The 24,891-nt window shown below is 38.0% G+C and overlaps 3 protein-coding genes and 1 pseudogene across 3 annotated transcripts; 3 read left to right on the top strand and 1 right to left on the bottom strand.

The window, feature by feature from the left end:
- Positions 1-442: 442 nt before the first annotated feature.
- On the bottom strand, positions 443-2,284 carry LOC124294794. Its single transcript, XM_046741970.1, has 6 exons — positions 2,083-2,284; positions 1,541-1,576; positions 1,398-1,466; positions 1,060-1,313; positions 670-796; positions 443-588 (listed from the first exon to the last, which is right to left on the bottom strand). Exons 1-6 carry the CDS (start codon positions 2,282-2,284, stop codon positions 443-445), a joined length of 834 nt encoding a protein of 277 aa, XP_046597926.1.
- Positions 2,285-7,628: 5,344 nt separating this feature from the next.
- Positions 7,629-8,876, top strand: LOC107227457 (glucose dehydrogenase [FAD, quinone]-like). Its single transcript, XM_015668604.2, has one exon. The coding sequence runs from the start codon at positions 7,629-7,631 to the stop codon at positions 8,874-8,876; it is 1,248 nt and encodes a 415-aa protein (XP_015524090.2).
- Positions 8,877-12,874: 3,998 nt separating this feature from the next.
- LOC124294796 (glucose dehydrogenase [FAD, quinone]-like) lies at positions 12,875-14,125 on the top strand. Its single transcript, XM_046741975.1, has one exon. It carries the CDS (start codon positions 12,875-12,877, stop codon positions 14,123-14,125), a length of 1,251 nt encoding a protein of 416 aa, XP_046597931.1.
- A 5,632-nt stretch (positions 14,126-19,757) lies between these two features.
- LOC107221469 lies at positions 19,758-23,312 on the top strand (annotated as a pseudogene).
- Positions 23,313-24,891: the final 1,579 nt, after the last annotated feature.

Below are 24,891 nucleotides of genomic sequence, written 5' to 3' on the forward strand. Positions count from 1 at the left end.
TGCAATCGATCGAGTCGAGAGGATACCGAAACATATTCTTGCTTGTTGCATCTTGCACAATATATGCTTAAAAAGAGATAATGATCTGAACATTGAAGTGGAGGAAGAAGAAGCATTGGACTGTAACATCGCCGAAAATGAACGAGTACGTCATGCTGACGATGCAAGACTGATTAAAAGAAATGCAATAGCAGGGCAACTACGTGTGAGAAATGTGTGGCGCGTTTTAATTTCCTAACACATTTTCACCAAAACAAAGCATATATTTCAACGACATTGATGACTTGTACAACTGAAAGTGATGAAAAGTATGAAAATTGTTTGAAGTATTCGTGTGAAAAACAAATGAACTGAAATATATTAAGAGTGGATACAAAAACAAATTTAGAGTTTATATTTTATCACAGCATTTGAGATCCATTGTCACAAAGTAATTGATGAATTATTCCTTCCTTACAAGTTGACTGAGAAAATGTATCATTTTTGTTTGCATTTCCATCCTTTCTTTGTGTCTCCTCTCTTTTCCTTCTTCAGCTGCTTCGCGAGCTTCTAGAAGTTTGTCCACTGCGTCGGATGCTTTACGTTTGCCTAGAAGATTCATCGGTATTTTCAACGCGGTAAAAATCATTGTAATAATTATTGAATAGATAATTTTTTATTTTTACTCACGAGTAACTTGGTTAGTTGCACTGGCAACTGATGAGCTACTACTCTCGACATCATTCTGAGGTGCGGTTGAGGAAATAGTCGCCAGCGGAGCCATGAACGGTTTTTGCCCAATCAGACTTTCCATTGCCTAAAAAATATTCGTAATCTTGCTGCAAAAGTAACGGAAATGGAGAACTCGAAGAGATTTTTTCGTTTAATGAAATGACGGCTTTTTTAGGCGATTCGTTATTGATTTCACGTAATCAGTTTTCTCACGCAATCTCTCCGATCAACTCTGTATATTCGATACCGGCAAGACAGTGATTTGCGAAAATCTAAATTTCATTCAAACAATTCGCGGCGAGACTGCTATCTTAAAAACAAAGTAATATCAATTGTCATACTACTTACGTCATAATACTTCCATGTGCGCCTGTTATTGCCTGATTTGCCGTTGTGATCTTTGATGGCCTTGTACGTCCGCTTCATTGTATTCAATCTTGTCATGCATTGTCTGCCTGACACGTTATGGCCTTTCAGCTTCATTACCGCTGCGATTTCCTTCCAGGCTTTGACGTGACTCGTCTTGCCAGAAGACATCGAAGGTTCTCGGAGCCGATACTCTTCCAGGAGCAACATTATAGCTGGTTCAGACCATCTGAAGTCTGTAATATAAATTGAGCACTACAATACGTAAAACATAAATGTAAAAATACAGAAATAGATTATTTTATAGATTGTGTACTTACTTTCCTTGTTTGCAGCGGCAGAATTCTCATTCATTTCCTCGTCTTCGTCCAGTGCATCCTGAGCATATTCTGTAGAATAAAAAAATTCAATTAGTTATCGGACATCAGGAAAAGCCACATAATCAATTTGAACAATTACATACCGAGCATTCCATCATTTGAAGCAGCTTGAGAAGCCTCTGAAATTTAATCACCATATTAATGAATGCTAAAATCGTTTGATTGTTTCAAATATGCGTTGAGTAACTAGGGTAGAAATTATTATGATCACATAGAAAACCGAAAATCTCACCTCCGCCCGCAATACTAAGATTGCACTCTTGTCGGGCAACGTTCAAGAGGTTAGTTGCAAAATCCAAATCTGTGTGCAATACATGTAGAAAACAAGCAATTGAGAAAAAAACGTTCACAATAGAAATGTAGCGCACCGTCGTATATTTAATGACATTTTTATGCCGAGCAGTTTGAACGTGCAATATTTGTTTATTAAAAGTTCTTCCTGTGGAAATATTGCGCATTGGATATCAAAAGATATAAAATATGTCGTAATTATTAATGGAAAAAAAGCACAGGAGTTACGAAATTTGTTGACTGGGGAAACCACTTCAGTTTTGAGAAATAAAAGACATGCTTACGAAAACAGAATTAGATCCATACCTAAGCTTTCAATCAAGATAAAACTTACCGTTATGTGCTCTTAGAGCAGTGTTCGGTGACAGTTGCAACGTGTACTCTTCCTTAGCATCAAGATCTTGGAAAACGACTTCGACGGAATTGTTCATTTTGCTGTCGGAATCCTGGTTGCTCGATGAACGAAGGAGGTTAGGATCACGATGAGTACTGATAGCGTTCGAGTTCACAGAGTTCGCAAACACTAACGTTGTCATTACACCACCTCGGAAGAAATAGAATTGACAGTGAATTGTTATGACGTCACACGCCATTATTGATGACGTCACGAACACGTTTGATAGCACCACCATCGGGCTCCGTGAACAAATTTTAGCGCTAGATAGCGCGGAGAGCGACTCCCCGAACGCACCCATAGTACAATATTCTTCATCGCAACGGACGTGTGTATGCCCCCCTCCCACTCCCCGCCGCTCGCTAGCCCGGCGTTACACCGCGGAGATTCCCTTTCTCTGTTACATTCCACACAAGCATAGAATTACATACATATATGCAACCCGTTGGCACGTGTGTAATATACCACGAGGTAGCGAGAAAATGCAAAAGATCATTTGGCTCTATATATATCAGTATTTGGCTTAGAAGACCAACAGGGTCCAAGATTCCGTATATTATTATTATATTGAATTAATGGCTATAATCACCAAAAGGTGATGTGTGCCAATGTACTCTGATTAATTTTTTTTTTTGTTGGCACATGTTTTGATTATTTATTAATTATGTTCATAAGTTGTTTTCAAAAGACGCCACGAGGTGATTCGAACTAGGACGCGTAAACTCGGCAACCGGGCAGTTGTTATTTGTATTTAGAAATTATCAACTTGGGTGAATCGCGAGGCTCTGATTCATCAATTTAACGGATCCGCCAATACCCCGGGGCTCAAGATTTCCCATACCGCGAATTGAGCGGATTCGATAATGATGTGCCCTGCTCGTCAAGACATTTTATTATATATATTATATATGTATATGTCGCATCGCCGTGGAAATTAAGGTTTTAAAACAGCGTTCTCGATTTCTCGCTCGCCGATGTTTACTAAGACTCAATTATCAGGTGCCATGTGATGGAGTCGCGCACCACGCCCTGTTTATATGATCGCCGGCTAGGAATCAATAAGGGTTCTTAGAAGAACCTACCACGGTGGTAATGCGTGGTGCATGGACCACGAGTGGGTTGTGTCACGGAGAGGCCAAGATATGTGGAGTGGGGGACAGCTCTCCGGGTTATACTTTCTTGGTATTGGTTACGACAAGACGTTTTTAATTAGAACAGGCTCTCCGTGATACACTCTACTAGCATTGCTACCGAGTGGTTCGATTTTATATTTTATTATTCTTGTATCGAAGCTTAATAAAAGGCATGTAAGCTGTGTCAATGTGGCAGCCAGTGAAGTACATCGTTTTTCTATTATTTGTCATTTTTTTATATACCAGACGCGTGACATACGTTCAGGTCATTAGATCCTGACAAGTAAACCTATTCGTTCCCTGAACGTATTATCGTATCTGACATATATATATATATATATATATATATTTGTTTTATCGTTATTATTATTTGCTGTATACTATAGTACTTATAATTTTTCTTCATTGCAAATGATGTTTTGGGTCCGAAAATTGTGCAAGTTATAATTATGTCGTAGTACTTACCGCCCAGCAATAGCACGTATGCTTTTAGCAACAGGTTGTGCACTCCAGGCCCCTGCCCGTCAAACCATACTTTGTATCTCAATTTTTTCTCGAAATCTGTTTCACTTTTCGGATGAAAGTCCACCACTGACTTTACGGGCACGATTTTTTTGACACGATTACTAGTATAATATACGAGAGCGTGAGTTATTTGACGCGTAGATGCCATTGTGCGAGTCAACGGCCTATCGACGTCCAACCGTTGCCCGTCCGCACGTGTGCCTTTCGCCATGTGGATGCATGAGGAAGCCGGAAGCCGGGAACGGCGAGTGTGGCGGAATGCTAGTTTCATGAGGCGCATGCGCACAGCTTAGGCGCACAGACGAAACTGTAGGATTTGAACACTGACGCGAAGGTTCTATCGATAGTGCGCATGCGCCTCACCCGAGCCATTGTCCTTGCAAGAAGCAAGAACCGGTGTTGCGAAGAGTTTCAAGCCACGTGGTCAGAATATTTTGTATAAATTTTCGTAGTGCGGCATTAAGTGATTAAAAAGACGATTCTGAAAATCCTGTCATCGCTGAGGTTACTGTAAGAAGCAACCATAAATGTGTGGAACGTGAGGGCTATGTCAACGTCTAAGCTGTATACAGATATTTGCAGAATCAATGAAAATGTAAGTATACGCTATCCTCGGCTCTACGCAAGGTTATGAGTATATATATGTGTATGAGGTATTCCATGCCTACTAAGAGGACATTTTCCCTGACCCCTGCCAATTTGCTTCATCATTTTTTGTATGATTCTACAACCTAAAAAAGCACTCACCATTTTTTTTTAGATTTTTCGTCCCAATCATCCTTTTTTAAAAAAATGTTACAAACCCTATTATGGTCAAAAAAAAAACCGCCATTTTTAATTATTTTACAAAAGTAACATAATTTCCAGGTCCCAAAACAAAAATTTGGAGGCATAGTTCAGAGTGGAGAATTGATTTTTTGTATTTCTTAAATATTTTTTCATACGAATAATTTTTCTTATTTTGTACGTATATGTATAAAAAATATGTTATGTTTGTAACATTTTTTAAAAAAGAATGGTTGGGACAAAAAATCTGAAAAAAATGGTGAGTGCTTTTTTTAGGTGTTAGAATCATATAAAACATAATGAAGCAAATTCACGATTTGTATACATACAAAATGAGAAAAATTATTCCTCTAAAAAAATATTCGAAGAATACAAAAAATCAATTCTCCACTCTGAACTATGGCTCCAAATTTTTATTTTGGGACCCAGAAGTTATGTGAATTTTTGTAAACAAATAAAAAATAGTGTTTTGTTTTAGGACCATAAAAGGGTTTGTAACATTTTTTAAAAAAGAATGGTTGGGACGAAAAATCTGAAAAAAACGGTGATTGCTTTTTTTAGGTTGTAGAATTATATAAAAAATAATGAAAAAAATTGGCGGGGGTCAGGGAAAATGTCCTCAGTTGGCATGGAATACCTATATGCAGCATACGATTAAGAACTCGTAATCAGCATTTCACATAGTGGTTTGTTGTTAGAAATCATGAAAAATACAATATAATAGTTCAGACAAAAATTATATCTCTCAACACAGTTTCAATATATTTATCACCCTGTGATTCTCAGAATACATTTTTTGAGAACCATAATATTGACGACCTTTTATTTGTTTATTGTTACATCGAAAATACATTGAAATAATCATCATTTCGTTTTTGTTTCGTTAATTGTTTTTATAATGAACATACTGTCTTGTTTTAATAAATCAAGTTGGGTTCTCACTTAAGGAAAATATATTCAAAACCATTGCACAGGCAATTATCGCGGTGCAAATGACGAATACATCGACGTAGATATAATAGATAAATCTTTATCTAAGACTTTTAACAATGGCAATATTCGAACTAGTTTAAAAGCAACAAATGCGAGTGGAATAAAAATAAAATGTGTAAACGAAGATGAAATGTAATTATGGTAACGGCGTAAATATAAAAGCTGTGTATTAGAACCATCAATATAATTTCAACGAGTAAAATAAAAGTATCTCTTTTACGATATTACGAAGGAGCTTCTCTTGCGTCATTTTATAGTTTTAACTGGCTGAAATTTCCCTCGGTCGGATACCATGTCTAATGTTGTCGCTCAAGTCGCTGCTGCTGATGAGAATGAAAATCTATCTGTCTATCTATCTATTTATTTATCTATCTATCTCTCACTCTCATTGACAATGAGTGCGGTTTCCTCAGTTTTCACCCAATAGCAAAGACAAAAGCGTAAGAAAAATAAACTCGGAGTGCATTTAATACAGTTAGCTGGAAATGTTATAAATCTTCGTATATTGCAAAGGGATTTATATACAAAGGAATTCCCCCGGTATGGTTCTATTAGACCACTGACTCTTTGTTCGCGAGAGAGTTTTCGAAAACTACGCAACCTATATTTGCGTTGAAATTTTTTTCACTGATGCACAACTAAACTTGATAAAATTAGGATCGTGAGGTTTTTCAGAAAGACGTGACTGGGCTCAACGCCTTGCTCATCTTTCAAGAACCTAAATATTCGTCTAGTAAGAATCTTCCTACATCTTTCAATTAGGCCACTTAACCATTTCACAACTATTCTTCACATACATTGTAACGTGTACGATTTTCAAGAGCACCTCTTTGCTCGTATGAACAATCGTCCGTTGTTCTGGGTGATTTTACCGTGACTGATAAAATTAGAAATTAGGAATCAATTATAAAAATACGGTCTGCTTTTAATTGAGCGCGAGTCAGGACGGAACTCGTACACCCAAAAGATCCTGTGCTCTTAACCAGAAGTTTCACAAACTCGGGTTTGTGAAACCAGAACTGCAGTTTGCGGGGACTCGGGATTTTTAATCCAAAGCTCCTTTTTGAAGACATGGAGTTTTTAAGCCTGAGGGAAAGGGAAGCATGGGTGCAGAGTTTATACGTCGTATTTTGGTGAAATCACAATCTTTATGGGAAAAAGTGTGCAACATTTTTTGTAGATAAGTGTTTCATCTTTATTTTTGATAAATGCTATTTCTGACGTAGGACAAACGGATACGGAGATAAATACGAAAAGTCATTTCTCGCCTTGTTCGTTGTTGCCCAATTGTTTTGCGTATAATGAAATCGTTGGAACTTATGAAGGCTTATATTTTACCGCTAAATGAAGGTATACATCAAATTACAGCTTGCTGGGACTTAATTTGAGGTTAAAACCTAAAATGAGTGGGCTAAATATCATATGTTTGCTAAAAGAGTTGATATGACGTAATGAAAAGTCCGTGGAAATTTTATGCCACAGCTCTTGAGAATCATTCATATTCTGCGTGCTGACAATAAACAAAATTTATTTTGCTTAATATTCTACACGCCTTATCAAATAAATGCTGAGTTTCGAATAACCGTTATCTTATTTCCACTTGAAAATTTGGGTCCCTGTGATGGCGTTAAATCTCCGTGACGCGATTCATAAGGCATGAAAATTTTCAAGTAGGTTCAAGAAAACTAACGTTCGATCACTTCTTATTTTACTAAGTAAGTGGAACATAGAAACAGGGACAAGAAAACAAATATTTGTTCTGAGCATCATTTTCCTAACAAGTAAGTAAATGTAATTAAGAAATAGAATTAAGCAAACAAATATTCAATCCTGAGCAGTTATTTGAACCTTTCGTGTGTCAACAAAACCATTATTATACGTGTAAATTGATTGGATGAAGTACCCGTTTGACCTGAAGTATGCGCATGCGCAAAAATATTTTTACGAATATAAAAACCAGACATTTCGGCGGAGGCTTGATCAATGTTCGTGTCGTCTTCAGTTCTTGATACAGCAGTTGCAAAAACTTGACCAAATCACAGAGTTACAATGGACATTGTACCCGACAGAAATACGCCTGTACCCCAACTGATTGTTCAGTGGGCATATACAGGGATCCGTTTAGCTTTGTCCTGCGCCGGGGTAACAGTCGGGTTTGTTACTTTTTTCGAAGTTCTAATAGTGCTTCTGCGACCTGACATTGTCGACAAGGATAATAGAGCACGCATCGTTCCAACGGTAGAACTGCTGGACCAGTACGACTTTGTAGTAATTGGTGCAGGATCCGCAGGAGCTGTACTTGCCAACAGATTAACGGAAAATAAAAACTGGACGATCTTGCTACTAGAGGCTGGAGGTGATGAAAGAGTCATTTCTGATCTACCTGTAATGACTTATAATCTTGTGAACACTGATATGGACTGGAAATTCAAAACTGAATCTTCTTCGGCCTATTGTAAGGGCATGGTCGACAATCAATGCCACTGGACCAGAGGAAAATCACTTGGAGGATCCAGCAGCCTTAATTACATGCTATACGTACGTGGAAATCGAAGAGATTACGACAACTGGAGGGATTCGGGGAATCCTGGATGGGGATACGATGACGTTTTACCGTATTTTAAAAAGGCAGAAAATATGACGATTCCCGGTCTCCGCGAATCGCCTTATCACGGTACCTCCGGCCCTCTTACAGTTGAAAATCCAAGGTATGAACACCCGATGCAAGGATACTTTTCGAATGCCATGTCTGAAATGGGCTACCATGAGGTGGATGTGAACGGCAAGACGCAAACTGGATTTAACCGGCCGCAAACCACTACTAGAAACGGCCTTCGATGCAGCACGTCGAAAGCCTATCTGCGATCCACAGCTGATAGGAGAAACCTGCACATTAGTACGAATTCTCTGGTCCATAAGATTCTCATCGATAAAACGACAAAAACAGCTTACGGAGTTGAATTTGTCCGAGAAAACGTGAGGCACATTGTTCGTGCAAAAAAAGAGGTAATACTCTCAGCGGGCGCGATTGAATCGCCTAAACTGCTAATGCTCTCAGGAATAGGACCCAAAGATCACCTGGAAGAGGTTGGAATTAAGGTTATTCACGACAGCCCAGGAGTCGGGCAAAATCTTCAGGATCATATCATGATTGGTGGGCTTACTTTTTTGATTGATGCACCGTACAATCCATCTACGACAACTCTAGCGGACGTAACGGACTTTGTGGTAAAAAGAGAGGGTCACCTATACGGTACAGGCTTCTGCGAAATATTGGCTTTCGTCAACACCAGGTGAACATTTTCAAGCGTTAGGCGACCAGTTGCCAACTCGTACCAAAATAATCCAGTCCTGACAGTCGTACGCGCTTTCTCTGCAATGTAAAACAAATAACATAAATTTACATTATTCTGAATTAGATATTTAAAAATTTTTTCGTCTATTGGTATAAGTCTTGAGCAGTACGTTGAATTGTAAGGTACGCAGTTTCGTAAGCTATACACAAAATCTGTGTCACACTTTTGCAGATTGTTCAAAATAATACTAAAAACAACAGCAACAACAATAATAATAACAACTTAGATCCCGTAGTTTTTTGGTGCAATTAAGCTTTTATTCAAGTCATAAAATTGTCGCGAATAGAAATAGCATAACGGCATTATGGTATCAATTTTTCCAAAGCATCTGTAAGACTTGAATGCAAACAGGGTCTCTGTTTATATACAGATAATGAATGAGAATTTGGTGAATTATAGTAGCATTTATCATGTGTAGTAAAAACATGGATAACGCGTTGCTTCTCCAATTTTGAGGTTGTCGGGAGTTTCTCTGATCGGTATATTAAATTTTGAAATTTTTTGTACGCACGGTCCAATTATAGAGCGACGGCATCTATACTCAAAATTTACAAACCATATTAAAATCTGACTGAAGGATCACGTACTTCAAGCATTATCGTTCTAATTCCGTTTATGATATTCGCGTCGAAGAACAGTTGTAGCAGTTCTTGTTTTTTAGAAACACTGACATTACATGCGTCATACCGTGTTTCATAGAATATTTTTGAAATATCACCATTTTTACGCCATCTGAAATTTTCCTCGCGTATTCTACCAAGAAAAAAAATTTGGACACGCATTCAACAACAAAAATTCAGCATTATCTGATTTCAACATTCGGGAGTTTAAAATCATTGACAATAGTTTCTGTCATCATCTACTGTCTTTAAAGTTCTGTTATCAAGTGGTTACGTTGTTCCGAAGCCAATGGGAAGTGGCGATTCGATTTTTCAACATTGCCATTACACGCCATGAATTTCCGGGATAATACGACGTGACTCGATTTTGTTTTCCCTTGAAGGTTTTGTTACACTACTGAGAGTACTTTCACGGATTTTCGAATTCTTCACCGGCCCCTGTTTCGGAAGTCTCAGGACACCAAATTTTCCGGTTCACGAAATCCGAGAATTTTCGATCGATGTTGGTTTGGAATTGGAATGTTTCACCAACAAAAAACAACCGCGTTGATGACTCCGTTCTGAGTCCAAATTCCTGAAAAATAATATTTCGAAATTTCACAATAACAACTTGATGACCCAGTGAAGAAGAAATTCAATTTACATTTGATACAAAATAAGTTGAAAATTTATGTTTGGCGTTTTTTTTTTTCACTCTATATGCGAAAACTTGAACTGGATTAACAGATGACATCACACGTACAACAATTTATTCCCGACTCAACCATAAAGTTAACTTTATTGACCTCAAAAGCGGGATGAAAGCGGCCCGTGTTTTTCCCTAAAACACATTTGCGGGAAATATGATCTTAAATCCAAATCACCGAGAAATATGAGCCCAATTTAAAAGTCCCAACTTTCAAATAATTTTTACAGCCAGAGTTAAGTCGGAAGTAAAGTCCTATACGTAACACAGGAATAAAAGTCGACTTTATTCCCTTGTTACATAAGGTACTATTATACAAATATCTCTGATCAAACCTTTCGGTTTTCTTTTTAGGTATGCCAACAGTTCTATCGATTACCCGGACCTTGAATTATTTCTTAGTTCAGCCGCTCAAAATGTAAACGGTCAAGTTATTAAAAGTGTTTTTGGTCTCAGAGACGACTTTTACGCATCCTTATTTTCGAATATAATTGATAAGGAAGCTTACAGTGTGCTAACAGCACTGATACACCCGAAGTGTAGAAATTACGTCAAACTGAGAGACAATAATATCACAGAGCAGCCGATCATAGTTCCAAATTATTTCGACGGCATGAATGATCTGGCGGTTTTGGTACGTAGATAATTTGTATACTGAATAACATTATATCAAAAATCGTACAAAAATTATGTGTAGTTCACTATTTGATTTTTGATCCGGTATACCTGGTGATTCGTGCTTTGGCAATTTATTACGTGATTTTTTATGTGTTTCATCGAATTCACAAGGTAAATTTTATAATTCAACACACAATCATTTTCAGGAGGACTACTTGAGAGTGAGAGGACAATGTAGGGTGTAGAGTATCAGCAAGAATGTGGGAAAGTTGGACAAGCGCGTAGACTTGAAAACTAGACGTAGCAGCTAGTAATTTCATTGAAAAGCTGAAAATTTTTCAACCAAGGTCATGTATTCTCAAAATTGGGTAGTCATAGGATCGGTATTGAGCTAGTTGCTGAATTACAATATACTGTGTAGCATGCATCGCGGTGGTGTTCCGGTTACAAATCGATTATCGTGTTTTTCGTGAAGCTGAGATGGGACGATCGGATCGATCGAAACACTGTCTGGGACCGTACCATTAAATTCTAATGGGAGGTCAACGATGAAAGTATTTATCTTTTCCTTCGCGCACTTTAAACACAGCGTTGGAATCCAATCTCGATGAATAACACATTTGCTGATGGAGTTGATATCACGTAATGGAAACTCCACGGGAATCTTTTACTAGAGCTCTCGAGAATCATTCATGTTCTGCATTCTAACACTGACCGAAACTCGTATTGTTTAATATTCTGTATGCCTTGTATAATAAACGCCGAGCTTCAAATATTTGATATTTAGTTCCTGCTTGCAAGCTTGAGTGCCTGGTCATGGCTTTGATGGCTCCGTGAAACGACTCCCAAGGCATGTATGTTTACAAGTAGGGGCAAAGAAACAAATATTTGAACTTGAGTACTGTTTGACTGGATAGGTGGAGTATTAAAACAGGAAAAAGGAAACAAATATTTCAACCCGAGTGCTTATTTGAATGTTATATACATTAGCTAAACTATTACTATGCTTGTGATACGATTGGCTGAGGTCCAAATACTGGTACGATGAGAATTATGTGATTTGTACCGCTACGTTCGCAAACGTACGCATCCGTTTGACCTGAAGTCATTCGCGTACACGCACAGATATTATTGGGACTATAAAAACCAAGTATTTCGACGGAGACTCGATCAATGTGTTGAGTTCTTGTGCCGTGTTGAGTTCTTGATACAGGAATCGCACACACTTTTCACAGTGAACGCCAAATCACAGTGTGGTGATAGATATCGTACTCGATAGATATACGCTTGTGCACCCCAACTGCAGACTGTCCAATGAGCATATACTGGGATCCGTTTATCGTGAATTTAAGAATCTGTCGAATGACGCGAATGAAGAGAAAATATTGCTAAAGACTGGAATAAATGGCGTGGGCATAAATGCAAGAAACGCAGAAATGAAACAAATTCACATGGTCTGTACAAGCAGAAGCTGACGGGATCAAAAGAATGTCAATAATGCCCACGAGAAAAACATACAAACGTTGAACGTATTAACGTGGATTTTACAGTAAATCGTCAGTACGTAAGTCGAAATTTAACGAATCTCTCATGTAGCAATAGTATATTGTGTACCAAGAACGGAGGTGCGAAATTACCATTTCTTTTTTCCTAAATTGATCGTTAAGTGACGTGTTGCTAGATCAGATGAGCTGGTATTGGCCATAGTCACCAGTCATCCGGATAAGGAGATACTTACCCCTGGATAAAAATTTTTTTTGTGTGAGTGATAAAAAATCGAAGAAAATCATGCATATACTATTTTCAAGGGGGTATTCACTTATAGATCGGGTGACAAGCGGCTGCAATGATTTTAATAATTCTACGCAATTTTAAAGTCACTGCTTTCTCAACTAGTTTACGATTTCAACAATTGAATACCCACTCGAATATTTTATACCAGTAAACACGTCTGCATCCTACTAATGATGAAATTGTACAATGTTTTGACAGCCAATACCGAATCAAGGAGTTGTCATGGAAATTGTTCCCGAAAGAAACACATCTGTATCCCAACTGATTGTTCAGTGGGCATACACTGGTATCCGTTTTGCTTTGTCCAACGGGACCATGATTGGATTTTTAACATTTTTGGAACTTTTGATAGTCCTCCGGCGACCTGACATTGTCGACAAAGACAACAGAGTACGTATCGTTTCGGTGGAAGAGATGCTTGGCAGTTATGACTTTGTAATAATCGGAGGAGGATCTGCAGGAGCCGTACTCGCTAACAGATTATCGGAAAATTCAAATTGGACTATCCTGCTATTGGAGGGTGGGAACGATGAAGGAGTTATCTCTGACGTACCTTCACTGGCTTCATATCTTCAGCACACCGAAGTCGACTGGGGATTCAAAATTGAAAATTCGTCGACCTATTGTAAAGGCATGGTCAACAATCAATGCAACTGGCCCAGAGGTAAAGCACTCGGAGGGAGCAGCGTCATTAATTATCTGATATACGTTCGTGGCAATCGAAAAGATTACGACCAATGGGAGGAGTTGGGAAATTCCGGATGGGGATACGACGATGTTTTACCACACTTCAAAAAAGCGGAAAACGTCTCCATCCCTGATCTCCGCGCATCTCCTTATCATGGGACCACTGGCTATTTGACTGTTGAACGAGCAAGATACAAGCATCCGATTGCAAGCTATTTTCTCAATGCCAGTTTTGAAATGGGTTACTCTGAGGTGGATGTAAACGGAGAGACGCAGACGGGATTTATGTACCCGCAAGCCACTGTGAGAAATGGCCGTAGATGCAGCTCGGCAAAAGCCTATCTGCGTTCCACAGCTGGAAGAGAAAACCTCCATGTACGCACGGGTGCTTTGGTCACTAAGATTCTCGTGAATGAAACCACAAAAACAGCTTACGGTGTTGAATTTGTCCGAGAAAACATGAAGTACACCGTTCGTGCAAAAAAAGAGGTGATACTCTCAGCGGGCACTATTCAATCGCCTCAACTTCTAATGCTCTCAGGAATCGGTCCTAAGGAACACTTAGAAGAGGTCGGCATTCGGGTTATTCTGGATAGTCCAGGAGTTGGGAAAAATCTTCAGGATCATGTGGGGATTGGAGGACTTACCTATCTGATTGATCCGCCGCATGATTCATCAACATCGACTCTTTCGGAAGTAGAACAATTCCTGGCTGAGCGAAACGGCTCGTTATATGACATATCCTTCGGCGAAGTTATAGGTTTCACCAATTCCAGGTATCAGTGATATAATAAAAATGTTTATTGATATTTCTCTGTACAGTAAATATCAATAATTTTACTCAATGATTTTCAGTTTGATAGTTTCATTGTCCATCGCGGTAGATAGAGGTAGATTCCCACTAGCTGTTGCTCTTATCCGTAATCCAATTATGTACATTCGAGTATGCTTTTCATTACTAGTGCTTCTGCCCCTACACTGTTGAAAATGATTGTCAATTTACTACACGTTTATTGTACAAAAGAGGTGTAAATTTACAAATTCAGTGCAGCAAGGTAAATTACTATGCATTTGTTTGAAACTTACAATGAAAATTTTTGATTTTACTAAAATTTATAGGAAAAACACACAAAAGTAATCTGATTTCACTAAGTTTTATAGTAAATTTATTGTGTTTGTAAATTGAATACACAGTAAATGTATGGTGAATTCACTGTTCCGTATCCGGATAAAACTTCTAGCACAGTGAAAGAAGTTCTATACAGAAATTTTTAACAGTGTATAATTATGTATGTATAATACGTAATCCTCCATAAAAAGTTACTCCGCACATGGCTATGCAACGTAGTCACAGCTTCTAAACCGTGCTTCTGTAATAATTCTTATATTCGTTATCGCTTCACTGAACACAATAGTTTCGTTAGATTCTGTGCACACACTAATTGTCATGGCTTCTTTTTCTGCGAATTCTCTTTTTACACTCAGGTCGTTCAAACTAAAGATTTCGTCTCTAGTAATGTAATTGCCGTAATTAATTAGTAGGTGTACAAGATTCGCAGTTTCTACCTATTAGATCAACCGTGGAGTAACACCTTAAAAGTCATATTGAACATTCATTTTAATACTGCATTTCGGCACCCTGGTCATTTGTAAGTATAATCAAATAATTTTTGACAAAACATACGAACGACTTGAAAAAAAATCAACCAATGCAACTTCTTCTACAGAGAAAAGAATATTTCTTTTACTCGTGACTTGATAAGTCAACTGAAACTTTTTGCCGTTGTTACGGGGTGGATGGTTGAAATCACGACAGTAGAGCAATTAATAAATCCGACATGCGTTTACTCTAAATCACGTATTTCTTACTAGTCACATCTTTTATTCTACTATATGATAGAGAACATTGGATGAAAATTGTTTACCTTCGGAATAACAGTCGACGATAGTTTTTTTATAATTAAAACTTGTCACCGAATACAAAAGGTTTAATTTGATTTATCAAAGCATGAGTGAAGGAAATTATTTAATTTTTTTTATAGCAAAGTCATATTCTTTTTCAAGAATTCAAGATTCAAAATGCTGTCTATCATGCTGTCTCTTTGGCTTGGAGGTGGGCCTGAAAGGAGTAGAAATAGAAATGGATTGTATCAAGATATGCTTCGGTTTGGAATTGAATGAAAAAGATTTGTCTATTCAAATTCGCAATTTATCGAGGAAAATTTGCTTCCAAGTAAACGTCATGGTGACATCTCACATGCTTTCAGGTATGCTAACAGTACCCTCGATTTTCCTGACCTCCAGTATTTTCTCTGGTCATCGGCTTCAATGGAAACAGCGAACTTACCAAGAATGCGTTTGGTCTCAAAGATGATCTTTACGAAACCTTATATTCCAATATCATCAACAAGGATGCCTACAGTATAATCCCATTTATATTACACCCGAAGAGCAGAGGCTACATCAAGCTGAGAGATAATAATATCGTACACCATCCACTCATAGTTCCGAATTACTTTGATAACCCTCAAGATTTGGAGATTCTGGTAAGCTAATAAATTTGGTGTCAAATAATACCGATATTTCTATCGAAGTGTAACTTTCACACGGGATCTCGTTTTTTACAGGCGGAGGCAGCCGATTTCATTTACAATTTCAGCCTCACGTCGACTATGCAGGAATTGAATGCCAGTGTTAGCTCCAACTTGATCCCGGATTGTGCTCACTTGGAATTTTCATCTCGTGACTATTGGCGCTGCTACGCACGATTCTATACATTGACGATTTATCACGCTACTTCCACTTGTAAAATGGGCTCTGAAAATGACGAAATGGCTGTGGTGAACCAACGCCTCAAGGTTCACGGTATAAATGGTCTCCGTGCTGTGGACGCTTCCATAATGCCAAACATAGTGTCCGGTAATACCAATGCTCCAGTTATTATGATCGCTGAAAAGGCAGCAGATCTTATTAAGGAAGATTGGAATGGTCTCTAGTCGAGCAAATGATCATCAAAAGCATTGATACGTAAATAAAGATAGCTGATGAAAATATTTTCCCGTAAAAAGTGGAGCGCTGTTGTTTGTGAGAGCTAAATATTCATTAATATAGGTAAATATTGAATGATCTTAGGTTTGATGCCGGGAGTTTTTGGCGAATGGTCTCAACGCAAACGATATTCCGCCGCTAGATAAGCAACCGAAGTTACATTTTACACGAAGTGAGTCCCTAAGTAAGCAGATCTACAGCCAATCATATTCCTGTAACGATTGATTAATGGGTAATAACAAATTTGACAACTATTTTTCAATGCCCCACAACGTAGCAAAATTAGAGCGACATCGGGGGCAATCTCCAAATGAACGTTCGTTGTCAGTTACAGGAAGAGTAATGTTTGGATCTTCACAGAGTTTTCACATTATGTTCGTCATTTTTCTTATCATCATCATTATTTTCCACAATAATTTTAGTTTCTCAAACTGAAAGACGAAACGGGTACGTCACACTTATTTTGCCTAAATAAACAGGTACAACTTCACTGTGCTTTTGTTTTTCGTCGCTATTTATGTCGTGAACGTGAATAGAAAATTTAAACCATCATTCCGTAGCAGTGAGCTAAAATATGGGTACGAACCGGATTATCGTCAGCTTGAAATCGACCAGAGGAAGCAATACGAGTCGCTGTTTCGGATGTTGACAATAGCCTTCTGATCTTGAACATCCTTCAGTAGTTTTGTGTACAGCAACACATCTCCTTATAGTGGAATGTACTTGTCGTTGAAGTTACAGCCAGATTGATCATTTCGATCAACGACCAGCCAGAGTCTTTCTCTTGGAAATATTCCACTTCGGAAAAGACTGTTTCTTTCACGTTTTCTTGGAATCACTCTGGTACGTCCGTCGATTGGAGCATGACTTCATTTCTGGTATTTTCAAAAATTTCGTTTCCGCCACAATTTCGTTACACTGAATCTACAAGTCAAGGCAGAGTTTGTTTTTAAATTTTCCACGTTTTATAGCGTTCTCTTCAGTCTTGTTACAACCAGGTGTCTTGCATCAAACTGCTCGAGTTTTTTTTTTTTTTTTTGCACAAATTTATAACGGCTCCGGTTCTAATTTAACTCTTGAAAGCTATACCCGATTCTTCTCATCGCATTTGATCACTTCTCCGTTGTTTCTGAAATCCATCCTCCGCGTTTCGAAACTGTTGAAAATTGTCCATCACCGACTTAAAAATTCCGATTGTAGTAAAAATTCTTATTTTCTGTTCGATCGTTGATACGTCGTTTCGTGATAATTTATTCAAAAGCCTGATATTTTGGTTTTTGCAACAAATCTACTTTTGAATTTGCACGAGTGATGATCTCTTCGTCAAAAGTTTAAATACCGTTTCCATGATTTTGATCCATTTCAGACACTTCTTGGATTCCATTTTTCGTCTTTTTTCAAGCGCACGAAATAAAGCTATGGGGGCAAAGCTTGCTTCAGGATCATTGTCGTGTGACAACGCGGTGTAAAAGAATGCGAGTTTTCTATTACAATAATTTAAATTAAACATTAAATAATTTCGTCGATGAAATTTTCTTCATCACCATTTTAATATGACAGAAGAAAAGGTATAATAATTTTATCAAATCATTCAAATTATTATGTGTATAAACGTATATATTATGTGTATAAATGAAATGTATGGATATAAAAAAGTTTCGCCTCGTTTCATCATTCGCTTTCCACATATCACCTTTCGCAATTTTGACAAATTAGTTTACACGTTTTCATAGCTTTGACCTTGTTTGTCGGTACAATACTTTATTTCTCGAAGAGCTTTACGTTTACTGAATTGGTTAAATCGTATTTGGGTTAGGCGGGCTTATTTGAATGGTACAAAGGTCCCTTTTATATGCCATGACTTACACCAAGAGCGAGATGTGGATGTTTTAAATGGTATACGGTGTCGGGTTCTAGCATCAAAATTTCGAGATTCACACACACTGGCAATAACGCAGAGTGAGTTTGCTAATATTGCCACTTGCTAATATCGTAGCACAATACTCAAAATGTGGTCCTATAATTGATTTTGTATACAATGAGTGAATGACTGAATGGAGGGTTGAGTGCATATTTGACATGCTGTTAGCTATTGGTCTAAACGAGAGAATAAAAATCAGGAAGAAAAATATTCATAATTTTCAGGGCAGATAAATGAAAATAGTAATACAAATTAATTTCGATAAATGTTAGGCAATACAATACTAATGAAGTCTATGCTCGAAATGAGCAATTTTCCATCCACGTCATATGCGAGAAAAAGAGACTATTTTACGTACATGTTGAATAAAATAAAAAATAAAAAACGTGCCAGACTTCCTGTTTTGTATTTCACAGACACATTGTCTTTGGAAGTACAATCATGCAGTTTGAAATTTCTGCAATTTGACATCAGGTGTCAGAAGATCGAACTGATTCGAGTTTTCACTGCTCAAATATTAATGGGAACGCAAGAGTTGCGACGTTGAATTTAAAATTGTTGTTGTAAATGGAAAATTCAACAATTCCAGACAGGCTAATTGATTAGTTTCTGCGTAGTGTTCGACTACTTGCCGCTGGATTCTATTTGTCATGAATATCGAATATCCCTGGCATGAAAAATCAATTGATCGTGATTTTCAGAAGAAGCCTCATTCATTCAAGTGGAAACGAAACGTAAAATGCACGCTTTGAGCGAGAAATAAAGGCGCGACTATTTTCAATGAAACAGAAGTTTGAAAAATATACGTTGGAATCGCACCATTACATTCTGACACGAGATCAACGATGAAGTTATTCTTGTTTCCTCCAGTAACTTCAAGCACACCGTTGGAATCCATCTCCAATTACTGCTACATTTACTCAGTAGAGATGATATCACGTAATGGAAACTTCGGAAACATTTTATGCCACAGCTTGTGAGAATCATGTATATTCTGCATTTTTACTATGAATAAAATTCACATAGCTTAGTATTCTACATACCTTGTCAAATGAATATATTAGCCATCTCGTTTCCATTTGCAATCTTGGGTACCTCGTATCGACTTTGAAGGCTCCGTGAAGCACCTTAAAAGGTATGCGAGTTCACAATTAGGGACCGAAAATGTTTTTTTCATCTGTGCACTTACAAACAGGGACACGAAAACAAACATTCGAACCTGAGTACGTGTTTGAATCGCATATAAATTGGAAAAATCCTTATTATGCATGTAAAATTATTATCAGAGGTATAAATACTGAAATACCGATGATGATTATGTGATTTGTACCGTTATGTTCGCAAACATACGCATACGTTCAACATAAAATATGCACACGCGCAAAAATATTTTCACGAATATAAAAACCAAGTATTTCGACGGAGGCCTGATCAGTGTGTCGTGTTCAGTTCTTGAAACAGCAAAAAATCTTCAACACCGACATCAAGTCACAGAGTTAGAATGAATATTGTACCCGACAGAAATACGCCTGTACCCCAACTGATTGTTCAGTGGGTATATACCGGGATTGGCTTAACTTTATCAACCGGAGCAACGGTTGGGTTTATTGCATTGTTTGAACTCCTGATATTGCTTTTGCGACCTGACATTGTCGACAAGGTTAACAGAGTGCGCATCGTTCCAACGGAAGAACTGCCTTGCCAGTACGACTTTGTAATAATTGGCGGAGGATCCGCAGAAGCTGTACTTGATAACAGATTAACAGAAAATACGAACTGGACTATCTTGCTACTGGAGGCCGGAGGTGATGAACCAATCATCTCTGCTGTACCTGCATTATCTTATGGTCTATTGAACACTGGTTTGGACTGGCAATTCAAAAGTGAACCTTCGTCAACATACTGTAAAGGCATGGTCAACAATCAATGCCCCATGTACACCGGGAAAGTACTTGGAGGAACCAGTAGCATCAATACCTTACTGTACGTACGTGGAAATCGAAGAGATTACGACAACTGGAGGGATGCGGGAAATCCTGGATGGGGATACGATGACGTTTTACCGTATTTTGAAAAGGCAGAAAATATGACGATTCCCGGTCTCCGCGAATCGCCTTATCACGGTACCTCCGGCCCTCTTACAGTTGAAAATCCAAGTTATAAACACCCGATAAAATGATACTTTCTGAATGCTACATCTGAAATGGGCTACCGTCAGGTGGATGTGAACGGCAAAACGCAGATTGGATTTGATCGACCGCAAACCACCACAAAAAATGGCCTCCGATGCAGCACGGAGAGAGCCTATCTGCGATCCGCAGCTGATAGGAGAAACCTGCACATTAGTACGAATTCTCTGGTCCATAAGATTCTCATCGATAAAACGACAAAAACAGCTTACGGAGTTGAATTTCTCCGAGAAAACATGAGGCACATTGTTCGTGCAAAAAAGAGGTAATACTCTCAGCGGGCGCGATTCAATCGCCTCAACTGCTAATGCTCTCAGGAATAGGACCCAAAGATCACGTGGAAGAGGTTGGAATTAAGGTTATTCACGACAGGAGTCGGGCAAAATCTTCAGGATCATATTACGATCGGTGGACTCACTTTTTTGATCGATCCACCGTACAATGCATCTACGACAACTCTAGCGGACGTAACGGACTTTCTGGTAAGAAGAGAGGGTCACCTATACGGTATAGGCGTCTGCGAAGTATTGGGTTTTATCAACACCAGGTGAATATTCTTATAAGCATTACGAGGCAATTTGTTAACTCTAACAAGAGTAATCCACAACTCACTGACGTGTAACGCATTATCTCTGCGTATTGAAAAAAAAAATAGAAACAAAATAACGTCATCACATGCACCTATGAATTCGAAATCATCAGCCTTTTTTCTCACCTGACAGCATGGATCTTGAGCCCTGCGAAAAATCTTTCATGAACATAACTACAAAATAGCCAAGTTAGTATTCCGTGTACGTGACTGTCGCATCTTTGCAGATAGCTTTTCTAAACCTCGAGACATCTTTTGTTCTACTGTAGAAATGCGTGGTAATTCAATCGAACTGTCCAATGTACTTAAAATAATGGACCTGAAACAGTTTTTTGCACATCCAAGATGTTGCATACTAAGTATGTGAAATTGGGAAGTTTTTACGGCAATGGATTCGCACAGAAATTGTTGAACGATGTGATTTTCTTCGACACATCTGCAGGACTTAAACACAAGCAGGGCCTTTTATTTTTCTGCATATAACTACTGAAAATTTAATAATTTATACTAACATTTATCACGTGCGGTGAAGACAGGAGTAGCACGATTTGTTTCTAATCTTGTGCTTATCAGAAGTTACTGCGGTGAGAGTCAGATCGAGGGGCTAGTAATTCTAGAGTAAACTCGCTTCTTACTTAGGTATTAACCATAATTTACTTATTTTGCTGATCTATTCAAAAACGTCGACGAGTATCGGCGAGTGTCGACCAGTATTGACGAGGTTTTTGGATAGATAACCGATATAAGTTGAATAAGGTTACCGACTTATATACACGAGAGTGACTAGCCCCTCGACTCAAATTTTCTCTAAAATCAGATTATAATGCAAAATTGCTTGTATAGTCCAAACATAATGATGCATCTATGTACAATATTTACAAAACATGTCGAGATTCAACTTGCCGATCACATACCTCAAGCATTATAGTTCTAGTTCTGTTTATGGTAGTTACGTGGAAGGATTATGGTTGATACTCGTGTCTTTGAAAGGCCGACATTATACGGGTTATTCCAAGTTTCGTTGAATATTCTTCTGGATTAACACGTGATTCATCACGCATTAATATAATTATTTAACCCAGTAGGGTCTACGCATCATTTTTTGCCTATGTTCCGTCCGTAAAGTAATCGTTGTTAGAACATTACAGAACAGAACATCGGAGTACGTCTAAGTTCACCTTCACATCCTTGTACTTAAAAGTGCGCTTTTTTGTATTACGCTATAAAAAATAAAAAACTTGTGGACCACATTATGATCACATAAAGTGTCGTGTGCGTCATGGAGGCAAAGTCTTTCTTACTCCGCGTATTCGCAACTTACGCTCAGCGTGAAAAGACCTACTTCACTTTCTTGGTACACAATCTTGTACTACGTATTACACAAATATTTCTGATTGAACCTTTCATTTCTTCTCAGGTACGCCAACAGTTCCATCGATTACCCAGACCTCCAATCATTCATGGGATCAGCCGCTCTAAACAAGAATGGTGAACTCGTTAAGGGTGCCTATGGTCTGAGAGGCGACTTTTACGCAGCCTTATACGCGGATGTAATTGACAAGGAAGCATACAGTGTGGTAGCATCGCTGATACACCCGAAGAGTAGAGGTTACATTAAGCTGAGAGACAATGATATCACACACCAGCCAATCATGGTTCCAAATTATTTAGACCATCCGGATGATCTCGAGGTTCTGGTACGTTGATAATTTTTATATTGAAAACCATCAAAATAACTGGAGCTGGGAAAGATTTCATAAACGATTTTCGGATCCACAGGTAGAAGGAGTCTATTTTGCCTACAACCTCAGCCAAACCTCGGCTATGAAGAAATTGAATGTACGTCCCAACTCCAACGTGATTCCAGAGTGTGCCCACTTGAATTTTCCGTCGCGTGATTATTGGCGTTGCTACGCAAGATTTTTCCCATGGAGTCTCTATCACCACACGTCTACTTGTAAAATGGGTACTGCCAACGACAAAATGGCTGTAGTAGACTCACGCCTGAAGGTCTACGGTGTAAATCGTCTTCGGGTTGTGGACGCTTCTATCATGCCAAACATTCCATCCTGTAATACCAATGCACCAACTATTATGGTCGCTGAAAAGGCCGCGGATATGATTAAGAAAGATTGGAATTCCATCTTTTCCGGCGGTTGCAAGACTTCGAATGTCAGAGCTTCGGAAAACATATCCCCGGAGTTGCAAAGCCTCCATGACGCATAATATTCAGGAAGACCGATAGTTCGAACGATGAATGAATGAACAAGCGAGTCTCAAAAAACGCATCTTCCCGACTCCGCAAGATCGCGAAGATAATTCATAATCATGCAATTGAGACCGACGAATTAGTTGTTGATATATGAATACCTGACCGAGTAAGCTAACCGTATTAATAGCTGACAGGATCTTGAATGAACGTGTCGATAGTCAGTTTTTATCGAGAAAAATAACGCTTCATAAAATAGTAGTTCTAACGAACTTGTGGCAAAAAACTTGGCCTAATGAATACCAAAAATAAAATCACAATGACTTTTATTATCCTTGGAAATTTTATACGACGGGTGCTTTTCGTCATGTAAGGTATTATGAATAAATTCTTACCAACGTTAGTAAAGATTGAGTTTGTATTATTCACCTGTGATGTATGTCTTTGTATCTACGGTATAAATTCTTCAAGGCCTAACGGAAAATGGTGAGACCATTTGAATTGAACTTCAATTCAGAACCACATTAAATAGCTTAAATTATTTCACTGACAAATAATTGTGAGAGCCTTGGCGTTGGAACTTGCAATATGAATGTAAGTCACTTGTTGATCTTGTCTATAAATTTAGAGAAACGGAGAAAGGCCTGTATGAGAGCATTAAAAAAAGGAAGAAAAGTTTCACCATTCATGAGTGTTCACTACATTTAAAAAAATATTATAACCCGTTACCAAGTAAGTAAAAAGTCAAGCAACTTCAACGAGCATTGACAATAAAGACTTTCTTAGTTTCTCAAAGTACGGAAAACAATATGAATTACGAAAACATAGATTCTACAAAACGTGATGATAAACCCGAGTGTTATCATACTACAAGATTATGATTGATAAAGATAGGTCAGTACAACCTATTACATACCAGACTGAAATTTGTTAGAGAAAAGAATGAATAGAAAACTTCAAAAAACCGATAAACAAGATAAATTAAAACTCCTTACAAAACAAAAAGTCAAGTGTTAGACGTTGCAATCCAATTAAGCATCACTTTGAATGCGAAATCTCATGATCAGATAAATCGACGGATTCTTCTGAAAACATTATAAAATCTCTTATGAATGAAAAAGTCATTATAACAACTGTTATTAATGAATCAACCGTCAGTTGCCATTAAAGGAAATGCAGATTCGCAATATTTATCGCTCGACAACGATGAATTCGACAATTTAAATAAAGCTGTCGGTTTTCATCGACGTACTTCTGATACTAATCACACGCCCCCAGGTAATAGCTTAATAGCTTACCATTGTGGAGAGCCATCGATGAATATAATAACATTTTTGCTGATAAATATTAATAAATGCAATATTCCAGTCAAGTATACAATTACTTTGAGAAGTAGAATTTTCAAGTGTAAAAGTAATTCAATGCAAAACAGAAATTCATAGATCTGTATAATACATAGACGAAATATCCCAAGACAAATGCAAAAATTTACACGATACACTTACGTTCCAAACTTGCAGAAAATTGTTTACACAAATAAAACAAAATTCAACGACATTGAGGCGTTTTCTTTTCGAAACTATAACAACTTAGTAG

The sequence above is a fragment of the Neodiprion lecontei genome, chromosome 5, assembly GCF_021901455.1.
Source record: "Neodiprion lecontei isolate iyNeoLeco1 chromosome 5, iyNeoLeco1.1, whole genome shotgun sequence".
In the NCBI taxonomy this organism is placed as follows: domain Eukaryota; kingdom Metazoa; phylum Arthropoda; class Insecta; order Hymenoptera; family Diprionidae; genus Neodiprion; species Neodiprion lecontei.

Coding starts and splice junctions, on each gene's coding strand:
- LOC124294794 (XM_046741970.1), bottom strand. CDS start 2,284: ATGACAACGTTAGTGTTTGCGAACTCTGTGAACTCGAACGCTATCAGT. Junction 1,467..1,540: donor TTCAAATGATGGAATGCTCG/GTATGTAATTGT, acceptor TTTATTCTACAG/AATATGCTCAGGATGCACTG. Junction 589..669: donor TGCAACTAACCAAGTTACTC/GTGAGTAAAAAT, acceptor TGAATCTTCTAG/GCAAACGTAAAGCATCCGAC.
- LOC107227457 (XM_015668604.2), top strand. CDS start 7,629: ATGGACATTGTACCCGACAGAAATACGCCTGTACCCCAACTGATTGTT.
- LOC124294796 (XM_046741975.1), top strand. CDS start 12,875: ATGGAAATTGTTCCCGAAAGAAACACATCTGTATCCCAACTGATTGTT.